Consider the following 22931-nt stretch of genomic DNA (forward strand, 5'->3'; position numbering starts at 1 on the left):
GAGGGCCACTCAGACTCCTCACTCTTACCCCAGACCTCCTCTTCCCTTACCAGCCAGAGGGTGAGGACAGTAATACCCAAACCAAATACCAAAGGAAGACAGAGAACCCCAGGTTAATTTCTACTGCCACTGGGATTTATATTTTAATAGCTTGATGACTGAGGGAAGCCCTTATGATGGGTATCTTTGGTAAAAGAGAATACAATTAAAATAATCTATTGTTATATCTATACAAGTGGTTCAGAAAGAAACTACTTTCACAAGAAACTATGGTATAACACTTTAATAATTTCAATAGAACCAACTTCAGGAACAGATGCACGCATACATAAAATTCAAACAATTGAACAGTGTACTTAAATGCATCAAATTCTTAAAAATCCCCAAAATGGATTCACAGATATGAAAATTTTAAAGTACTGCAGACTAGAGTAAAACAGACAAGATTATTACTTTGCATTTACCAATAAGACAATAGCCTGTAGATACATTAGACCTTTATGAGAACACTTGTAGGAAATGTTAGAGACTCATTAAAAAGGAATACATTTGATCTCAGAAAGATGAATTTATAGCTAATAATTTCTTTGGTCCTCCAAATCACATCTTTTTTTTACTTTAAAATACCAAACATGAGTTGAGTGCTTAATTCCAGTTCTTAAATGTCTAAACATTAAGCAGGATAATGTTTATATCAGATTAGATTTTTTTAAAGGAACTCAGAATGAATTAACACTGTATTTCAGAAACTCCAAGTATAGAAAAATATAGAAAATAGAAGTAGGGAAGAATTTTTTTTTTTAAACATTACTTCTGGGGGCGTCTGGGTGGCTCAGTTGGTTAAGCAAACAACTCTTGGTTTCAGCTCAGGTCATGATCTCATGGGTTTGTGAGATCAAGCCCTGCATTGGGCTCTGTGCTGACAGAGCAGAGCTTGCTTGGGATTTTCTCTCTCTCTCTGCCCCTACTCTGCGCATGCGCACTCACTCTCTCAAAATAAATAAATAAACTTAAATAAATAAATAAACAGCACTTCTGCCACCATGTCCCATCATAAGTCAAATGACATCAAAGTGGCAGATTTAGGACCATCAAGGTTAAAGAAAGCACTGCAATTAGTTCTTAAGGTAACAGAATAAATCTGAAGAGCATGAGGTCAACCAAATAAGAGACTTTTCCATGGAATGACTGTGGTTGTGTTTTTGCAGGGGAGTTGGGTTTTTCTTTGTTGTTTTAATTTGGCCCACACTGCCCCAGTGGAGGAAATTTCAGGTAGTCATTAATAAGGCAACAGCTTCCTGGAAGAAAAGACCTATATACCACTTGAACAGTTACACTGAAGACAAGACCCACAGGGACCACAAGAGGAGCCAATATGGGGGCTTCCTATATGTTCCAGTAATTCCAGAAAATTACAGTGCATTTTCATAGGCACCAACAATGCAGCTTTCATTAAACATTGGATATCGGTCACAATGCAGTCCACAGTTAGTTCATTCTGCCATCTTTCATATTCACAGAAGCTATGGTTCTGCAGACCTGAAAATGATGGACATTCTCAAAAGTTTTTGGAAATACATAGAAAAATACTTGATAAGACTTTAAAAAAAGTTTTGAGGCATCTACAAGGAATACACAAAGTAAGCTTGCAAGAGACTTCTAAAGGTAAAATTGTGAGGACTAGTTATTTGCAGTGTTGGTACTTAAGTCTCATAAAATAACGGCTTTTTAAAAAATGGCAAAGGTAGCTACACTCTAAGTGGTGTGATATTCGCATCAAGGCACAGAGAGTTAAATGTCTAAATCCCTGTATGTTGACATGGGAATATATTCGTAAACAAAAGGAACAAATTCTTTGTACTTGAATTTAAAAAAGAACAGAAAGTAGAAACGTGCCTTTTTAGCTCATAGTAAAATCAAAAACATAGATATCCTACCACCTTCCCTTTCATGACTAACATTATAACTGGACAGTTAAAAAAATAAATATATAAAAAATAAAGTGCCCTGGCAGTTTATGAAATGTGATTATGGTGGAGCCTGTTGGACTTTGTGTTTGCAGAGCAATGCTGCATGCCGTACAGGAATTATTTTAAGCACTACACCATTTTTGTTTGGGGAGGGGGAAAAAAACAGTATATTGGCCATAATTTCCTCCCATTCCCAAAATTCCTAGGCTTATGAACCCAATTACCATAGTATTTGAACAAAATACTTGAGTTTTTCTTCCTTTCCAGCACCCAATGGTTATCCAAATGGCAGTGGTTTTGTGCATGTAACTTACACTATTTGGCAGTTTCCTTGACAGTTACCACTAAAAGGTGGCAAGAAGAAAGTAGAGGGCTCACCCCTTTATTAATTACTTTTATTTCATTGCTATAAATAATTATTAAACACAATTAGTGACAAGGGATAAAGTTCACATCTGTAACAACTGGAAACGGAATGTACAAACAGTTAAGACCAGACAAACAATGTTTCTAGTGGCACGATCTGCAAACCACAGGACACACGCTGAAGTTCAGCTCTTAATGAGAGTTAGAAACTCTTCCCGAGTCTTTGGATCTTCCCGGAACACACCCAACATCGTGCTGGTCACAGTTTTGCTGTTCATTTTCTGTACCCCTCGCATTACCATACACATGTGTCTACAAAACAAGACAACAAAGGTGGCTTAAAGAAATCGACAGTTGCTGGTTTGGTTTTTAAAGTAAGAAGCAAGCCAAAAAGTTAAATCTGATTATACTGAGTTCACGGCTACCAGCTGTATCCAATATCACTGCTTAGACAGATTTGACCTGAAGTTTTCATTAAGTTTCTCAGTGGTTGAGTCTTTGATGCATCTAGCAGAAGGGGAAAAAAAGGAATTTTCTTTCTTGTGAAAATACTACAAGGGGTCCGCAGAAATACAACAACTTCTGGATAAAAAGAAATACAGAATTTTCACTTGAACGGTCTTTAGGACCCAGACAACACAATGCTAGCTTAGGTGCTAGGAGAAATACTGAAGTATGCTGGTCTCACCAGGCGAATCCAGAGAACGGTGACCACAGTGAGCCTAAGCAACCTGATGAGGCCAGACAGCATGCACAGCACAGAGCTCATGCCATGCCAGGAGAATGGAGAAGATGTGCGCAATTCCCATAATTCATTCTAACTTAAATAAGTGTCTTCAGGTGCCCTGTGCACACAGTCTTAGCTCCATTTTTTAAAACGTGTGACAAAATATCAGGAAAAGTCTGCATAGAGCAACAAAGAGCTAAAGAAGAAATCAAGAGAAGACATAAAATGCTACAGTTGCACAAATCACTACACTGATGACTCCCTACACCTCCATAACCCTCACCAAAAACAAAACAAAGCCTGTCTCCTGTACCCATGTTCCTATATCAACAACACAGTAAGTGAAAGAGGTTAAAAAAAAGCTTCAGTCTCAGAGACAGAAAATGGGACAGTGTCAATTGTGTGCCACCACCCAGCGCTGGGAAAAGAGCAGCACTAAATATCACTTCCATGCACCACAAGGACATTATGAAAGGCAAACATAGACTTACGTTGCTTCCACCACCACCCCAACTCCAGCGGGCCGCAAGGCTTCTGTGATGGCTACTGCGATTTGTTTTGTAAGACGCTCTTGAACTGTGGGTGTGACAAGAAGCTCGGTTTAGGAGTCTGACACACCCAGCCGTCTTTAGAGTATTTGTTGTCTTTAGAATATCTGAAGTCTTAAAAAGCAGACTTCTGTGAGGTTTGAGAGCCAAGGCACACCAGCTTTTCCCAGTTTGCTTTGTCTGCTGCCTGGCCCACAGGGGGCAGCTGTTCAATTCCCTCACCTGCAGAATAAGTACTGACGGGGGCTCAGCACCACTGGAGGGAATGGTAAGAATGACAGCTGTCTCTTAGGTGTGCAGTGAGACCAACAGAATATTGATAACAAGCACCTCCATGCAAATGAACAAATAGCTCGCAACAGGATTAACAAAGGCGCTACAGTCCAAGTATTGAATTGTATGTAAAGCTGGAGACCAACCATTTAACCTAAGCAATGCAGTTCCTGTGCTGAATAAACAACTCATCTCTGAAAACACATTAAGAGTGTTCACTGCAGCACTGCATCTATTTGAAAACTGACAAAATTTTCAAATATCTATTAGAGCAGGAAAAGGTTAAATCAAGCCCCAGCACGGCCGTACAATGGAATGCTAAACAGCCAGCAAAATCAATGAGATAGTTATATGCATGTGGGGAAAAAAACATGTTTTATTTGTTAAGTGAAAAAAAAAATAGGGGGGGGGGAGTGAAGCCCATTACATACAATATGAGGCCATTTAAAAATATAATAAAAATAAATTGATTTCAAAATGTTGGTAGATGCATGAAATACGAAGGAGTGTGCAAATACATCAATGATTTCTTCTGGAGGCTTGAAACACTGCAGACTTTCCCTTTCTATCTTATATTCCTATGAGGTTTTGATTTTGGTAAGTCGCATGTATTCTACTTGAAATAAGAACAACAACCAAAAATACTTTTTCCTTAAGAAAAAAAATGTTTTTCTGTAAATAAAAGTTTAAAAGTTTACCTTGTAATCGTCTACTATAGATTTCTACAATCCTAGAAAAGAAAGAATCGTTTTAGTTAATCATAAATTAGTTTGAAGTGGAATTCATAAGGCTTCTTCAAAAGACTAAAAGGACTTTATTGAAGCAATTGTAGGGTGTGGGCAGGAGATTGAATCTTCTAAGAGGGGAAAAGATACAAAAACTAATGGAAATGAGAAGAGGGAGGGTCTTGAGGAGACCACTAAGCATGACACAGAGTGGTACTTCCCAATGTCCCCAAAGAGAGAGAATTAGATGAACATTCACTTAGGAAAAACACAATGGGACGTAAGTTTAGAGCTCCCAAGTCATCAATTTTAGGCCAAGTCTCAAGTGTTCTAATTAATCATATTGTTTAATCACAGCTTAAAGTTCAAGTTAAAAATAAAAGACTATTTGTTAATTAATAGCAGGCCACTGTCAACTATTGTACCCACTAAACCTATTAGGATAATCAGATTAGAACTGAACAGACTTCTTCAGACATCTCTTTATAAGATAGATCTATATAAGCACTCAATACGATTAACTCCCCAAATTAAAAGCCTCCTGATCTTAGCTTATAACACAATCTGTCAAGTGATGGATTTTCCACTTTCAACATCTTTCACTCTAACTTGTGAAATGTAAAGACGGCCACGTGAATTACTCATTTGAGGATAACAATTCATGTTAAGGATCTTTTTTCAAAATTTGGCTTTTTAGTCCTGAATTTGGACTCAATTTAAGGATCACCTCACCTATGAGGCATTTTATGGCTCTTCCTCCCACCACTATGCTGCTCAGATAAAACTGAAAAGTTGTTCCTTTATATCCATTACAGCCAATAAAGTCAGTAATGGGTATGCCACCCTGTTTACCACTCATCCTGAAGGCAGGAGCCACCCTGATTCTTCTTCGTGTTTCTAGTAGATTTATAACATTGAAGGAATACATGTTTTCAATTTTGAACAAAAACCTGAGGAAGGATGGTATTCAAGCTCCTGGATAGGTCTCATTTCTTCCGGACCAAATCTTTCTATATATTTCTTCTGACAGTTCTCCAGCTGATTATTTTCTGTTGTATTAATAGGAGATGCCATTAATTTAAAAATTAGTCATGTTGGGGTGCCTGGGTGGCTCCGTCTTGATTTCAGCCCAGATCACAATCTGACAGTTCATGAGATGGAGCCTGCATCGCACTCCATGCTGACAGTGTGGAGTCCGCTTGGGATAATCTGTCTCCCTCTCTCTCTGCCCCTCGCCAGCTGCGTGTGCTCTCCTTCCCTCTCTCTCTCAAAAATAAACTTTAAATAAATAAATAAAATAAAAATTAGTAATGTCTTCCTTCTCATAGTCATTTCTTTCTCTCGAGAATTTCAGGTACAACATTAGACAACAGTGATAATATTAGGCATCCATATTTTGCTCTACACTTTAACAGGAATGCCTCTAACATTTGCTATCACCCATGATGCCTGCCCGTTTCTGGCAGATAGCCACTCTCCTGCCAAAGGAAAGCCATTCATGTAGATCATTAATTGAGTGCCTTCTACATGTATGATTATGTGATAAGCAGGGCCCCTGTGCTCAGTTTATAATTTATTCCTAGTTTATTCATTTTTCATTTTTTTTAATTTTTAACGTTTATTTATTTTTGAGACAGAGAGACACAGAGCATGAATGGGGGAGGGGCAGAGAGAGAGGGAGACACAGAATCGGAAGCAGGCTCCAGGCTCTGAGCCATCAGCCCAGAGCCTGACGCGGGGCTCGAACTCACGGACCATGAGATCGTGACCTGAGCTGAAGTCGGACACCCAACCGACTGAGCCACCCAGGCGCCCCCATTTTTCATTTTTAAGTAAGCAGTAGGCATTGAATCTCTGTCTTCTCAGCATTAAAAATAATCATATAGCTTCCCTGAATTTAAAAAAAAAAAATCTTTATTTTGCCCTCTTCCTTGAAGATAATTTGTTGAGAGGTATTTGTTGAAAGTAGAATTCTAGGGGCACCTGGGTGGCTCAGTTGGTTGAGTGTCTGACTTTGGCTCAGGTCATGATCTTGCAGTTTGTGAGTTCAAGCCCCATGCCGGGCTCTGTGCTGATAGCTCAGAGCCTGGAATCTGCTTTGGATTCTGAGTCTCCCCCCCGCCTCTCTCTCTGTCCCTCCCCCCACTCACACACTCTCTCAAAAATAAGCAAATATTAAAAAGAAAGAATTCTAATTTGACACTGGTCTTTGCCTTTTAACGTTGCCATTAGCAAACAATCATCAGTCTAATTGTCATTACCCCCTTAGGTAATATTTTTCTCTGCCACTGCTTTTATGACATTTCAGAATGTGTACCCTGAGGTTTCTTATGTTGTGTCAGGTGGGGGTTTAATTTTATTTGCCCTGTTTGGGATTCATTAGGGTCCCTAAATCTAAAGACTATGTTTTTTTCCATGTGCTCCCCAAAACTTTTCAGCCATTACCTTCTCTAATATTGCACCCACCCCATTACCTCTGTGATCTCCAGGAATTTCAATCAAGGACATATTAGACCTCTTCAGTCTTCCATGTCTCTTACATTCTCACTCATATTTTCCACCTAGCCCTCTGTGTTACATTCTGTGCAATTTCTTCAGACCTTTCTTCCAGTTCACTATTTTTTACTGTGTCTAACCTGCTATATAATGTAACTGTATTGGGCTTCAATCCAATTATCACTTTTTTTTTTCCTAGAAGTTTTTTTTTTTTTTTATAAGAAGAACCTTTTTTTTTTTTTTTTTTTTGAGACAGAGAGGGACAGAGCATGAACAGGGGAGGGGCAGAGAGAGAGGGAGACACAGAATCCGAAGCAGGCTCCAGGCTCTGAGCTGTCAGCACAGAGCCTGATGCAGGGCTCGAACTCACGAACCGTAAGATCATGACCTGAGCCGAAGTCAGACGCATAACCAACTGAGCCACCCAGGCGCCCCAGAAGTTTTGTTTTTTTAATCTAATTCTGAAAATTTGCCAAACTTTCAGTACTCTTATTTTCTAACGTATTCGTTGTATATTCTGCATCTGCTAGCTTCAGTCTCTTCCCTGTTTGACTATTTGTTTCATCTGACTCTGACCCATGGTAGGTTTGGTTTTTTTTTTGTTTTTACTTTTGGTGAACTCATGCTCCTTGGAATTCTTTGAAGCTGAAATAAAAGTGCATCAGAGAATGAGCACTTGTCTCTGCCAGGTGCTGGAAGGCTACCTCATTGGGAACCTCTGAAATTAAATTACTGCCTTGGATTTTCTGAGGACCACACATGGTGATGTGAATTTTGAACCCAAATCCTTGTGAATACATAGTTATGGGTTCTTTTTCTTGCACTCCCCAGAACAAAGCTAACAGGTAATATCTCTCCCAATTTGGGGTGGGATAGGGAGGACAGAACCCTGACTTTGACTCCAGTGCCAGCTAATTCTTGTGAATTCTCACTGGAATTGCTTACACTTCCACCAATGTTTGAAATGTTCACACACATTATATCTCAGTATGCTATACTAGGAGGGATATCATTACCATCTAGTTTACCATACTCCTAGAATCTATAGTTCTTGGGAGTTAACCTCCTTGGGTCATGATGAAAACAATACTTGTGCCTGTTAGAGGAGTTTTTTTGGGGTTTTTTTTTGTTTTTGGTATTTAGGATTTTTACAACTACGTTTATAAGTGAGATTAGTCTATAATCTTTTTAAGTGCTAGCTTTATCAGACTTTTACCAGGAATAGGTAGCTTTATCAAATTAATTATATAGCTTTTCAGGTTTACCTGAATAATTTATGCAACATTGGAATTAGTGGTTACTTGGAAGCTGCCTATTAAATTGACCATCCACTTCTTTCCCTCCCACCCAACTCACATTACTTTGACTTTTTCTAATGGTTACTAGTCTATATAAGTTTTCCAACTCTTGGTTCATTCCCTTCTCCATCTTTTTTTTTTTTTTTTTAACTTATTAAGATGTAAAGTTTCTAAAACATACTTTTAGTTACATAGCCTCTCATTTCTGGGTATAAATCTTTCTCCTCTCAGACTTCTAAGCAATCTATGATGTATGATCTTTTGGGTTTATGTTTTCTATTCTTTTTTAATTTTCTAATTTAATCTTTTGATTTTCTTCTTTCCCATTTGTTCTATTAAGCTTGCTTTACAAATTCTTTTTCTTTAAAAAAAAATTGGATGCTTAATTTACTTGTAGTGTTTCTTTTTAAAAAAATTTTTTTTAAATGTTTATTTACTTTTGAGAGAGACAGAGACAGAATACAAGTAGGTTAGGGGCAGAGGGAGAGGGAGACACAGAATCCGAAGCAGGCTCCAGGCTCCAAGCTGTCAGCACAGAGCCCGACGCGGGGCTCAAACTCACAAGCTGTGAGATCATGACTTGAGCTGAAGTCAGTCGCTCAACCCACTGAGCCACCCAGGCGTCCCTGTAGTTTTTCTTATTTAATAATGAAAGCATTTGTGGCTAAAAATTTATCTCCAAAGTGCAGGTTTTTAAAATTTTCATCTTTACTGAGGTATAACTGACATAAAAATTATAAAGATATTTACAAATGTATGTAAGATATTTAAAGTGTAGACTGTGATTTGATATATGATGCACTGTGGAAAAATCCCATCTAGTCAATTAATACACCCATCACCTCACATATTTATCTTTTTTTTCCCCCCAGTAAGAACAATGAACACTGGAGTACAGATATCTCTTCAATATCCTATCTTTATTTCCTTTGGATATATACCCACAAGGATTGCTGAATCATATGCTAGTTCTATTTTTAATTTTTTGAAAAATCCCCATACTGTTTTCCATAGAGGCTGCACCAGTTTACATTCCCACCAAGAAAGTACAAGGATTCCCTTTTCTCCACAGTCCCACCAATACTTGTTTCTTTTTTATAATTCTGTAGCCATGCTAACAGATGTGAGGTGATATGTCATTGTGGTTTTGATTTGCATTTCCCTAATGATTAGTGAAATTGAGCACCTTTCACTTACCTGTTGGCCATATGTATAACTTCTTTGGAGAAATGTCTTTTCAGTTCATTTGCCTATTGTTAAAAATTGGATTGTTTCTTTGCTATTGTGTTGTAGGAGTTCTTTATATTTTTTTGCACATTAACCCCTTACCAGTTATGTAACTTGGAAATATTTTCTCCCATTCTGTAGGTTGCTTTTTCATGGTTTCCTTTGCTATGCAGAAGTCTTTTAGTTTGATGCAGTCCCACTTATTTGTTTTGTTGCTTTTACTTTTCCAGAAAATCATCACCAAAACCATTGTCAAGGAGCTTACCCCCATGTTTTCTTCTAGTTTTATGGTTTTAGGTCTTATGTTCAATCCGTTTTGAGTGGATTTTTGTGTATGGTATAAGAAAGGTATCCAGTTTTCCTAACACCATTTTTTAAAGTTCATTGATTTTTTTTTTTTTTTTAGTAATTTCTGCACCCAACATGGAGCTCAAACTCATGAACCCAAGATGAAGAATCACACACTCTACCTACTGAGCCAGCCAGGTGGCCCCCCCAGTACCATTTGTTGAAGAGACTATCCTTTCTCCATTCTTTGCTCCTTTGTCATAAACTGGTCATATATGCATGGGTTTATTTCTGAGCTCTCTATTCCATACCTTTGGCCTATATGTCTGTTTATATGCCGTTGCCATTCTGGTTTGATTTTATAGCTTTGTAATTTAGTTTAAAATCATAAAGTGTGATACCTCTAGCTTTTTTGTTCTTTCTCAAGATGGCTTTGACTATTCAGGGTCCTTTGTGGTTCCATACAAATTTTAGGATCATTTTTTCTATTTCTGTGAAAATGCTGTTGGAATTTTGAAAGGGATTGCATTGAACCTGTAGATTATTTTAGGTAGCATGGACATTTTAACAATATTAATTCTTTTAATCCAATAACATGAAATATTTATTTGTATCTTCTTCAGTTTCTCTCATTAATGTCTTATAGTTTTCAGTGTACAGATATATCACCTCTTTGATAAAATTTATTCCTAGGTATTGGTGCAATTGTAAATAGGATTGTTTTCTTAATTTCTTGGACAGTTTGTTAACGTATAGAAACACACTGACTTCTGGATATTAATTTGTATCCTTTATAATTAGTTCTAACAGGTTTTTGATGGAGTCTTAAGGTTTTTTTCTTAAATTTATTTATTTTCAGAGACAGTGAGATTGTGTGGAGTATGTATGAGGGAGGGGCAGAGAGAGAGGGAGAGAATCCCAAGCAGGCACCATGCTGTTAGCACCGAGCCCAACATGGGGCTCAATCCCATGACCATGAGATCATAACCTGAGCCGAAATCAAGAGTTGGATACTCAACTGACTGAGCCACCCAGGTGCTCCTTTAGGGTTTTCTATATATAATATCATGTCATCTGCAAATAGAGACAGTTTTATCTCTTCCTTTCTGACCTTGATGCTTTTTTCTTGTTGTATTGCTCTGGCTAGTATTTCTGATGCTACATTGAATCAAAGTGGTGAAATAGGGTATCCAGGTGTTCTTGTGTTGTTCCTGATATTAGCTGAAAGCTTTTCCTCATTGACTGTGATATTAGCTATGGGCTTCTCATATATGGCCTTTATTATGAGGCACACTGCCTTTATATCCAGTTTGTTGAGAGTTTTCATCACAGATGGATTTTGTCAAATGTTTTTCTACATCTGTTGAGATTACCATATGACTTATACTTCATTTTGTTAATGTGGTTTATCACTGCATACATCGAAACATCCTTGTATCCCTGGAATAAATCCCCCTGGATCAGAGTGTATGATCCTTTTAATGTATTGTTCAATTCAGTTTGCTGGTATTTTGCTGAGAATTTTTATATCTATGTTCGTCAGGGATATTGGCTTATAGTTTTCTTGTATAATTTTCTGTTTCAATATCAGGTTTAATGCTGGCCTTGAGAAATGAATTTGAAAGTATTCCCTCCTATTCTATTTTTTAAAAGAGTTTGAAGAGGATTGGTATTAATTTCAAAGTGCAGTTTTTTACTTTGAATTGCACACACTGACATACAGTGTTTGTATCATTATGATTTTCTATCACATCAAAGGGATTTAAAAGAAATTTAACTTCCAAATAGTTGGTTTTTAAAAATAATTTATTACTATATAGTTTCTTAGTACACAATAGTCTGTTCATTTTTTTTTAAGTTACAGCTAGTTTTGTGACCAAAATCCTATTACTCTGCTTTGTATACCCTTTTTTGTACATCTCAATCAAACATTGAGAGGTAATTGGTGTTCCCACTCACTTCTTTGGAGTTTGTCAGTTTCTCTATGTATTTCATCTAGCTCCTGTTCTGTTTTGAACCCATTTGACAAAAAAGATTCATGACCACTTTTATTATGCAAACTTCAATATAAGAGGACCCACCTTGTCTCCGTTGATAAATTTTGCATTTTCAGCTTTTGTAATTTTTTTTTTTTTTTTTTTTTTTTAGAGAGTGAGCATGAGTGGGGGAGGGGCAGAGGAAAGGAGAGAGAAAATTTCAGGCAGGCTCTGCACTTCCAATGAGGGGCTCAATCCCAAGACCCTGGGATCATGACCTGAGCCAAAATCAAGAGCCGGACACTTAACCAACTGAACCACACAGGCATCCCTGTAATTTTTTTTAAATAAAGGGGGCATGATTAGGTACTTATAAAATCTGTGTTAGGTCCTGTTTCCTGTGTTGCATTATGCTTTCTCTCCTCTTCCTCCTCCTATGACAACTGGGAAAGTAATCTGGTGACACCTTTGCAGGTAGATGGTATAATTTAACCCTTGCAAATCTTAACAGTATTTTTGATGCCTTCATATAACTTGACTTGTCACCAGGCTGCAAATTCTCAACCATGGCTAGAGCAAAGAGCAAAAAAAGCCGCAGAGGGTAGAGCTGGATCACAGTGGGACTTGCCAGCTAAAGTAAGGGGTTTGAACTTTATCTTAAAAGCTATGGGGAGCTACATCAAATCCACACTTTAGAAAGTACATTCTAATAGTGTATGAGAGCAGATTTAAGGATGCAGAGAGATTAGAGGCAAGGAGGAGTTCAGGGTTTTATAATCCAAGAAGAACATATGCAAGGCCCAACAGAGTGGCAGCAAGGATAGCAAGAAGGCAGCATGGTAACAGGAGGGAAGTGGGGGCGCTGTAGGAGGTCAGTGAGCATACAACAGCAATGGATGGATTCCTTCTCACTCCTTGCACCAAAATACATTCCAGATGGAGTGAAGATTTAAATATAAAAATAAGGCCATAAAAATAACCCAAAAACATGAGTTTATGACTACATAAAAATTTTAAACTTCTTTATGGAAAAATGATATTATCGAACAAAATCAGAAGACAAATGACAAACCTGGAAAAATTATTTGCAGCACCTGACCTAACTGGTTTAACATTCAAAGAGCTCATACAAATCAGTAATAAAAAGATAAGCAATCCAATGGAAAAATTAGCAAAGGCTAACTTAGAGAAGGCAGTTTCTATAAAGATTCAAACTCTATTAAAAAAATGCAAGTTTTAAAAATGCAAATTAAGGGGCGCCTGGGTGGCGCAGTCGGTTAAGCGTCCGACTTCAGCCAGGTCACGATCTTGCGGTCCGTGAGTTCGAGCCCCGCGTCAGGCTCTGGGTTGATGGCTCGGAGCCTGGAGCCTGTTTCCGATTCTGTGTCTCCCTCTCTCTCTGCTCCTCCCCCGTTCATGCTCTGTCTCTCTCTGTCCCAAAAATAAATTAAAAACGTTGAAAAAAAAAATTTAAAAAAAAAAAAAATGCAAATTAAAACAATAAGTACCCTATCCCACTTACCAGTTTGGCAAAGATTGAAAAGTGTGATGAGGGGCGCCTGGGTGGCTTAGTCAGTTAGATGGCCGACTTCGGCTCAGGTCATGATCTCATGGTTTGTGAGTTCAAGCCCTGCATCAGGCTCTGTGCTGACAGCTCAGAGCCTGGAACCTGCTTCAGATTCTGTGTCTCCCTTTCTCTCTCTGCCTCTCCCTTGCTCTCACTCTCTGTCTCTCTCTCAAAAATAAATAAACATTAAAAAAAATTTTTAAAAAAAGTGTGATGAAACTCAGTGTTGGCAAAAGTGGAGAAACACACACACCCTTTGACCTATTATTAGAGTATAAATTGATATGCTCTTTTTTAGAGAACAATTTAGTAATAGCAAAAATTTGGCTACCCTGAACCCAACAATTTAATTTCGGTAATTTACACTATACAAAACATGTTCACCAAAGCATTTTTTCTACTTTTTTTTAAAATATGAAATTTATTGTCAAATTGGTTTCCATACAACACCCAGTGCTCATTCCAACAGGTGCCCTCCTCTTTTGACAACAGTCTTAAACTGTAAACTCTCTATCAAAGACTGATTCAATGAATTATATTAAACAATTAAAGAAATACTATGTAGCCATTAAAAGGGAGTCAGACTTTCTGGACTAAAAGGTGTCCAAAGGACTTCAAGGTTTTTTAATTAAAACAAAAACAAAAACACAAAGGGGCACCTGGCTGGCTCAGTCAGTAGAGCATGTGACTGACCCTTGATCTCAGGTATGTGAGTTCAAGCCCTCCCCCCCCCCACCTTGGGATTACTTAAAAAAATACAAACAAAAAACACAAGTTGTAGTACAGAATGTAGGATATGATCTCTCCCTTTTTTGTTTTGTTTTGTTTTGCTAGTCTTAAAGTGATATATGTTTGTGTTTGCATAGAAATTTTCTGGAAGGACAATCTCTAGCCAAGAGACAAGAAATGTCTAGTTTTAACTTTGAGTAATGGAAATAGAAAGGAAAGCTTTCCCTTTACTCACTCATTTGTATTTAAGCTTAACTGGTAAGTATGTTATTTTTATAATAGAGAGAGGGGCGCCTGGGTGGCTCAGTCAGTTGGGCATCTGACTCTTGATTTCCGCTCTGGTCACCATCTCCTGTTTTGTCAGGTAAAGGCCCGCCTCAGGCTCTGCACTGACAGCTGACAGTGCGTAGTCTGCTTGGGCTTCTCTCTTCCTCTCTCTCTCTCTCCTCTGCTCATGCTCTCTCAAAATAAATAAACATTTATAATAGAGAAAAAAGGAAAAAATAATGTCCTCCTTGTAATCTAATGCCCACCCTACCTTTCTGACGATCTTGCAGTCATCCCTGCCTACATCTCTTACTTCTGTCAGTTAATCTCTCTATTGACTTGCCTCTGCTTACGCATTTACCATACCCAAAGGAATTTCTCTTCCCTTTAGGATTTTTTTTAAATGTCTTATTTATTTTTGAAAGAATGTAAGCAGGGGAGGGGCAGAGAGAGAGGGGGGCAGAGGATCTGAAGACAGCACAGAGCCCAATGTGGGGCTTGAATTCACGAACCCTGAGATCATGACCTGAGATGAAGTCAGATGCATAACCGACTGAGCCACCCAGGGGCCCCTCTTCCCTTAAAATTCTGCTCAGCTTTTCACCTCTGGGTCTTTCTTTCTTAATTTTTTTCAACATTTTATTTTTGAGAGACAGGGACAGAGCGTGAGCGGGGGAGGGGCAGAGAGAGAAGCAGACATAGAATCTGAAACAAACTCCAGTCTCTGAGCTGTTAGCGCACAGCCGGATGTGGGGCTCAAAATCCACAAACCTCGAGATCATGACCTGAGCCAAAGTCCGACACTCAACCAACTGAGCCACCCAGGGGCCCCTCTTCCCTTAAAATTCTGCTCAGCTTTCCACCTCTGGGTCTCCTCAATCCTGCCAGGCCACAGTCATCTTGGCTCCTCTGAACTCAGAGCTCCAAACCAGGCATTTCTGTGGTACCTGCTGCCTCATATTGCCCACCCTCCGTGAGGGCAGTGGTTGTGTCCCACTTCTCTCTAGCAGTCATCATGGCTGACACAGCACCCTTTCACAGTAGATACTCAATAAATAGATGAACCACAGCTAACCCGAGGCACTTCAATTCTATATTCAAGATTTAACTATGTTCACTCAATTATTCTAAGGCAAGAAAATGAATACATGTTCAATGGATATTTAGCAACAAAATGAATTCTTTTTTTTGTTGTTGTTAAGATTTTATTTTTAAGTAATCTCTACACCCAACACAGGGCTCAAACTCACAACCCCAAGATCAAGAGTGGTAGGCTCTACCAACTGAGCTAGCCAGGCGCCCCAACAAAAGGAATATCTATTCAAACTACATTTACTCTAGAATTCTACTAGAGTTAAACCAGATCAACTCACTTCTGGCATTTTTCTTGTTACTTAAGGCTTTACTGTTTGATATTTGACTTCCCTGGCACTAAAAGGTCATTCGTTTAAAGGCAAGCATATAACAAACTTCACATACAAGATTAAAATGAGCAGTGAAGTTTTGCTAAGACATTCAGCTTTCTTTATGACTCTTCATTCCCTAAATATTCCACTTCTTATAAGAAATAAACTGGATAAAAATCTTAGCTTTCTTTCCTGTTTAATAAACTCTTCAATCAAATTTTTCTTTACAAATATCTGAAAGTAACATACACTCTGTTCTTTAGTTTCATGTTCCTTTTTTTCCCTTAAGTTTAATCCTATTAGTGTAAAGACGAACCCCATGCTAATAATTAACTTCTTTGTATTATTTCCTAAAAGCTTAATTATTTGAGATCTTTCCATTTCACTAGGAAAGAAGGTAACACAAGCATCAGCAGTGCCCAAGTTTCTATATAGCAAAGGCATAGGGTTGGCAGTCTTGCTGAAAGGGAGGGTACCAGCAGACTGGGCCTGCAGCTAGGTTTGCACAGAAACTAAGCTGATTTTACTTAGACTGTGGCTTATCAAACAGTAAGAATAACCAATTTTAGTACAGACACTTCTTTCACAGTTGACATGACTTTATTATTTGGGAGTAAGTTACTAGGGAGGAGGCTGCTAATAGAAATTAAAGTAGGATTATTTGCCCCCTCCCATTACCACCAACATCCACCCACCCCTCGGCACTGCCACTGGGTACAGATCACTGAAAAGGTGGCAAGATGTTTCTGGATTTGTGTTAAGAGCCTTACTGCAGTGAAGCAGTTACAGCTATGACATAATAACATCTTTTCATGGCACCAAGTAGCCCTGTCTGATGGAGAGTGCTAAGCAGGAATGAGGTCAGAAACCAGGGAAGTTAAATTTCTCTCTTCTACTTACTTTCTCCTTAATCCCAAGAGGAATGAGTAAGAAAGTGGAAGAGAAAACAAGGTAAAAAGAACAGCTGTGGAGAGCAGCTGTCAGATTGCTAGCGTGGTTTTTACAGATTCCAACACAGAATTGAAAAAGATCTGGACCACCATTTCAGGATTGTGATGAATCCCAGTGTCTAAGTGGAAAAGCAGCAGGAATACATCAGAGTCATAGTATATATAGTTAGTTTGGTCACAAAGATTCATTTATTCCAAATGTTTTAACGTTTACTTATTTTGAGATAGAGAGAGAAAGAGGTAGGGAGGGGCAGAGAGAGAAGGAAAGAGAGAATCCCAAGCAGGTTCTGCTCTGTCAGCACAGAGCCCAACGCAGGGCTCAAACCCACAAACTGTGAGATTATGACCTAAGCTGAAATCCAGAGTCAGATGTTTAACTGACTGAGCCACCCAGGCACCCCTATTCCAATTTTGATATGGTCACTATAATCTCAAATTATCCAAACTTAGCTTGATTTGGGGGGGGGGGGCACCTGATTGTATGTTCATCGCCTATTACCTCATTTTGTCCTTAACTCTCCCCCAACACACACAAAACCACACCTCCCAGCATTCCTCCATACCCAGGACTCACTAACTCCATACAAAGAAATTTCAAAGAAGAATATTTAGGGGCAATAAAATACTGGTTGCTGAGCTATCAGAGATACATGAACACCAATCGTCACGTTTATTTCTACTTAAACATAGATGACAGTACTTGTATATTACCTCTCCTTCCTAAAGCCCAAATAAAAATAGTAGTAAAGGAATTTTTTAAAAGGCATGAACCCACAGGATAAAGAAGGGAAAATAAGACTGTAGTAGAAAAGAGAAACAGAGAAGAGAGTAGGTATTATTTTTGGAATATTGCTGAGAAAGCCAAGGAAGGCACAGCACAGTTTTGTGCCTGCAGAGGTATCAAACCAGAAGTGAATGGATGGCCCTGCAGGACCCCAGAAGATGCCCACAAATACTCAGGTGCAGAAGACCCCAAATGGTAGTATGATTAAAAGTCTGAAAACAGTGCAGTGGAATTAGACTCCTGCTCAGGTTTCCTCTCCCCCCCCCCCACCCACTGTTAGTAAACCACCCTTAAACATGGGGGGGCTGGACTGAATGCATCCTGGTCCTTTCCAGGCTCTACAGAGAAAGGTATGAACTAAGACTTCAAAGATGTGCCAGTGGGAAGAGTTGTGGAAGGTGGGGGAGAAAGGCAGTGATGGGTGAGAATAAAAGGGACTTGTGTCTCAGGTCCTCCAAATACGCTTGTCTCTGTGACTATAAATTTTATGTTGTAATGTGACTTCCAAGTTAGATCCACACGAGTCAAGAAAGCAAGCCTTATGAGATTCTAGCCATATAAGGGCAGGTCCTACAAATCTGTTTTCCTACTCACCACACATACTTACCTCGCAAGTTTGCTAAGGCCAAGGACTTGCTTGTTAGGAAGATAGCCAATATGGACCTTCAAAGAAGAGACAGAAATCACGAGTTAGTTGAAAATCCAGTGCTTCTTTGTAATAAAATAAGGAAATAGAAGACAGTATATGTATTATGTAATTCAACACGATGAAAATGTATCTTTAAAAAATCTAGAAGTTTTGGGACACCTGGGTGATTACTTGGTTAAGCATCCAATTCTTGATTTCAGCTCAGGTCATGATTTCAAAGTCATGAGATCGAGCCCCACGTCAGGCTCTGCACTGAGCATGGAGTCTGCTTAGAATTCTCTCTCATCCTCTCTCTCTGCCCCTCCTCCGCTCATTCATTCTTTTTCTCTCTCTCTCAAAATAAACAAATCAACTTAAAAAATCTAGAAGCTTTAAAACTTAGAAAATGAAGGACTAACAAAAGCATTTAGAAAATTACAGATGTGCAGGAAAAGGAAAATATATGAATGACTATTAATGAAATGACAAATTTGAAATATAGTCTTGATATTTCCTGGTGAAGTTAAACTCTTGATACAATTCTTCCAGTCTTTCTTCTATTGAGGGGACATTCTCTCAAGACAGTGCAAATTATCCTATAGCAACATTAAAATGTAGCCAGGAAAGCTTCCTTTAAATGGCCCAAACTGTAACTGTGAACACTGACATTCCACCCATCATAGTGGCCTTAAAAGTCCCACCCCACTGCACATAAAGAGGGTCTCCATGTCCTTTGTCATAGTTGGTGGCCCAATCTCTAAGCTGCTGGAGAATACTATCTTCCTGATGGGAGATAAAGGACACAGCTACAAATGTGACTTGTCAAAACCTGGACCTTAAGATCTAAGTTCTTATAGGACCTACTATGAGGCCAAGCCAATTCCGTAATCTTAAAAGTCACTGACTAACATCTAATATGTCCATGTTACCTCTCTTTGAGCCAAGTATTAAATTATGGGAACACATTAGTTCTACAAAAGGCTAATAAGTAAATGGCCATTTGTAGGCAATCAATTAACCTAATATAAAAGTATAGATTCATTTGCATCATGGTTCACTAGCGTTTGTTGCATTCGCTCACCTAATTAATATCTACTGTACATGTGAATAATGGATATAGTAGTAATTAGTGATTTTTCATCTATTAGCACTGTGCTTTGGGAATTTAAGAATACCAATTCATTACCTTCCTGGTCAGCAGAAGGAGAAAGTAAAGTAGCACCTGAACTGACTATTTCAAAGAAAAATTAGAGAGTTGAAAGTTTCCCACAGAGCTAAGATCTTCTGTACCACTTGAAATTTTCTACTTATATGCAGAGCTATAATTTGTTTATTGTTTGTACTACTTTTGATCTTTCTGAAGATCTTAAGTCATTTCAATGTCGATTTTAGAGAAACACTGCTGAACAACAGATTTTTTTAAAAGTTAGCAAGAACACAAACACAGAGATAATCATAGCAGAAGGTAAGAGGATATAGTGAGAGGCTGAGCACAGATCAAGTTCGTAAGTCTAGCCCCAGCCCAAATCACTAACTTCCTCTGTCTTCTTGGACAAAGCCTATGCTTTCTGGGCCCAAATTCCTCACTTACAATAAAAGGTAGTAAGATAAGCTCAAAGGTTCCCTCCTTCTTGAAAATCCTGAGCCCTTAAGTGCAGGCACACTGGAGAGCAGGGGAGGGGCAAGGGGAGGGGCAAAGGGAGGGGAGGAGGGGAGGAGGGGAGGAGGGGAGGAGGGGATGGGGGATAGGAGGGGAGGAGGGGATGGGGGATAGGAGGGGAGGAGGGGAGGAGGGGAGGAGAGGATGGGGGATAGGAGGGGAGGAGGGGAGGAGGGGATGGGGGATAGGAGGGGAGGAGGGGATGGGGGATAGGAGGGGAGGAGGGGAGGAGGGGATGGGGGATAGGAGGGGAGGAGGGGAGGAGGGGAGGAGGAAAGAGAGAAAGAGAGAGAGAGAGAGAGAGAGAGAGAGAGAGAGCGCGCGCACACATGAATCCCAAGCAGGCTTCACACTTGGTGTAGAGCCCCACAAGGAGCTTGATCCCAGGACCCTGGGATGGTGACCTGAGCCAAAATCAAGAGTCATATACTCAACTGACTGAGCCACCCAGGTGCCCCCAAAATGAAATATTTTAACAAAAAAAAATGTGAAGCAAATGTTAACACATTAAATTTAGGTGATGGGTATACAGGTATTCATAACACTATTTGCTAAGTCTTCTGTTTAAAAACTATTAATAAAAAGTCAAAATAAAATAAAATTATAATGGGAGAGAGAGGACAGGACTACTTTTGGTCCTACATCCATGGTTTCAAAGATATGCTTAAGTGCAACAAGCTAGATAATATTAAGCAGCTTGCATTAGATTCACTGCTCCTAATACAGAAAGAGTTAGAAACAAAGTCCACTAATACTATGACCTCTGCCATAAGAAATTCTGCAATCATTGCTGCTCATGCCATATTACACAAAAGTACATCTTGGATCAAACATTATTTAGTCAAAATAAAAAGCAAAGGTTTTCAGAGTCTGCTGCAGCTACCTTAAAAAAAAAAAGGCAACTTTATCTCATTATTTTAACCAATACCATGGTACTTACTATGAAATATTTGCCCTGAGGACCTTCAGCTACTTGGTTTTTGTTTTGTTAATTTCAAATTATTAGATTAGTCAGGTTGATAAAGAGTAAATGTTTATGTGTAATTCTACATATCTGGGATATTAGGAATTAGCAGGTGATGATTTTAAAGATAATAATCCTAATTTAAAAATTTTTGTTATATTTTAAAATTAACAGGAAACAGAAAAAACCCTTACCTTTCCAACAAATGGAACCAGATGATGTTCACACATGGAAAACATATCTATGTCCTTCACAATCACCATCTCATCATGATCTTCATCAAATATAGCATCATTTAGGACATCTGAAATCAGAGGCTTGCTTTAGTAACATTTCCAATTTTACAGAAAGATTCAGAGTAGAAAAACTAACAATCTCCACGGTTAAACAGAGATTGACAGTCAACAAAGACAAAATGTTAATCCTAACTAAAATGTTAAGGAAAAACGCGTTAAAACTAGTTATTTTTCTCCCACCAAATTAGCAGTCTTTTTCCTTAAATGATGAAAACAACCCTTAACTATATAATATTACATAACAAATGCAGGATTACAAACAAATGTGTCTGCTGCATGAGAAAAGGAGAAAGGGAGAAATATGCAAAACAAGAGTTCTGGTGGTGAAAGGGAGCTGCTTTCCTTTTCTACTTTATATTTTCTTGTACCTAACACTTTCTCTATAGTGGATGTGTAGAAAACCTTATCTAACTTATGAGGCCAGAAGTCCTTAGCCATCTAACCTCTGAGGCCAGATCTCAACACCCATAAACTCGACATTATCTATCCCCCAAATACTTGTTTACTCATAAAATTTACTAATTCTTGAATGCAAGCACAAGACTTATTCTAAGCAGTTACATTCTTCCCTAAGGAACTAAATGCTATCATTTTTATGTATATGCCTGCCCAGATTAGCTTTTGACCTCTGGACTCTGGCACATATGGCCAGGCATACAACAGACATTTAAAAACATAAAAGCTTTATTTTTTAAATGTGCACTGATAGCTGGACATCATGGCAGCCTACATACATTCAAGACTCCAAGCCGTAGTATTTCAAGGATCCGGGGATACCCATCTACATAGTACGGATGAGACGGAGCGGGGAGGAGGTGAATAGAGTTTTGCGGCCACCTACAGTTAATCTCCCCTCAGAAAGCCAGGCTGCAGTGTGAGTCACAGGGAAGTGCAAACGTCCACCCACACAGCCTGACCTTCAGTGGCTCCGTTGTTGCTAGAATAGAGGCTCACAGATATTGAGTCATCACCGAACCAGTTATCATCCCCTGAGTCAGGCTATTCAGAGACACATTTGATTGTGGAGTGGAAAAGTCATTAGCGTGGTCAACAAACGTGAATATGCAGGGTTTAGACACACACAGACAAACACAACACCCCTGGTAGAAGAGGCTGATAAAAATCCACGGAAGAAAAGGATCAGTGTCATCCTTGAAGTAAATACTTCGCCAAAAACAGTTTTCTATTCTGAATACTCTGCCCTAACCTACAGTCATATTTCTGGAAGAAGTCTAAAAATAGGCCCTGAGTGCTCCCCAAAGTATCCTGGATTTCTCCAAGATTTTTAAGTAATATTACTGCCATGCATAGCTTATTAAAATCCTTAGTCATACAAGAAAACCCTGAAAGTAAAACAAATAAAGTTATTTCTTAAAGAACAAAAGAATTATCAAACAGAAGCATTCATTTTCTCTGACAAAGAATGAGAGCATCCCCATTCTAAGTTGTGACAACTACCATATGGCACATGTTAAAAGCTGGTCCTCAAGTTAGGCTAAGTTAGTGTCTGGGTCCATTACTAAGTAGCTGTTGAACCTTGGAAAGACTATTCTTTGCCTCAGTCTTCTAAGCTGTAAAATGGACATGAAAAAAGCATCTACATTTTTAGGAGTATCCTGAGCATTAAATGAGATAATCCACATGTTTTCAGAAGTACGCAGATGGATTAAGTAGTAGTTGCTGTTATTACTGTTACTATAATTAAGGTTGAGGGAGTGGCTAAACTATGTGTCCCATGCACACTAATATACATCAGAATTTAAAAAGCAATAATTTGCTTCTAGGA

At 38.7% G+C, this 22931-nt stretch overlaps 1 protein-coding gene across 3 annotated transcripts in view; it reads right to left on the reverse strand.

The window, feature by feature from the left end:
- Nucleotides 1-268: 268 nt before the first annotated feature.
- GCH1 (GTP cyclohydrolase 1) overlaps nt 269-22931 on the reverse strand; it is a 47841-nt gene continuing 25178 nt past the window's right edge. The window contains exons 2-6 of one of the 3 annotated variants that reach the window (XM_019451747.2): nt 21044-21153; nt 18205-18260; nt 4583-4614; nt 3555-3639; nt 269-2376 (exon numbers count right to left, since the gene is read on the reverse strand). In XM_019451747.2, the coding sequence (XP_019307292.1) occupies nt 2286-2376; nt 3555-3639; nt 4583-4614; nt 18205-18260; nt 21044-21153 (374 nt within the window). In that variant the 3' untranslated portion in view covers nt 269-2285. Of the gene's footprint in view, nt 2649-3554; nt 3640-4582; nt 4615-18204; nt 18261-21043; nt 21154-22931 lie in introns of all 3 variants that reach the window. The other 2 variants (XM_019451745.2, XM_019451746.2) reach the window with 2 other exon arrangements.

The sequence above is a fragment of the Panthera pardus genome, unplaced genomic scaffold, assembly GCF_024362965.1.
Source record: "Panthera pardus isolate Hobbes unplaced genomic scaffold, ASM2436296v1 HiC_scaffold_24, whole genome shotgun sequence".
NCBI classification, from domain to species: Eukaryota; Metazoa; Chordata; class Mammalia; order Carnivora; family Felidae; genus Panthera; species Panthera pardus.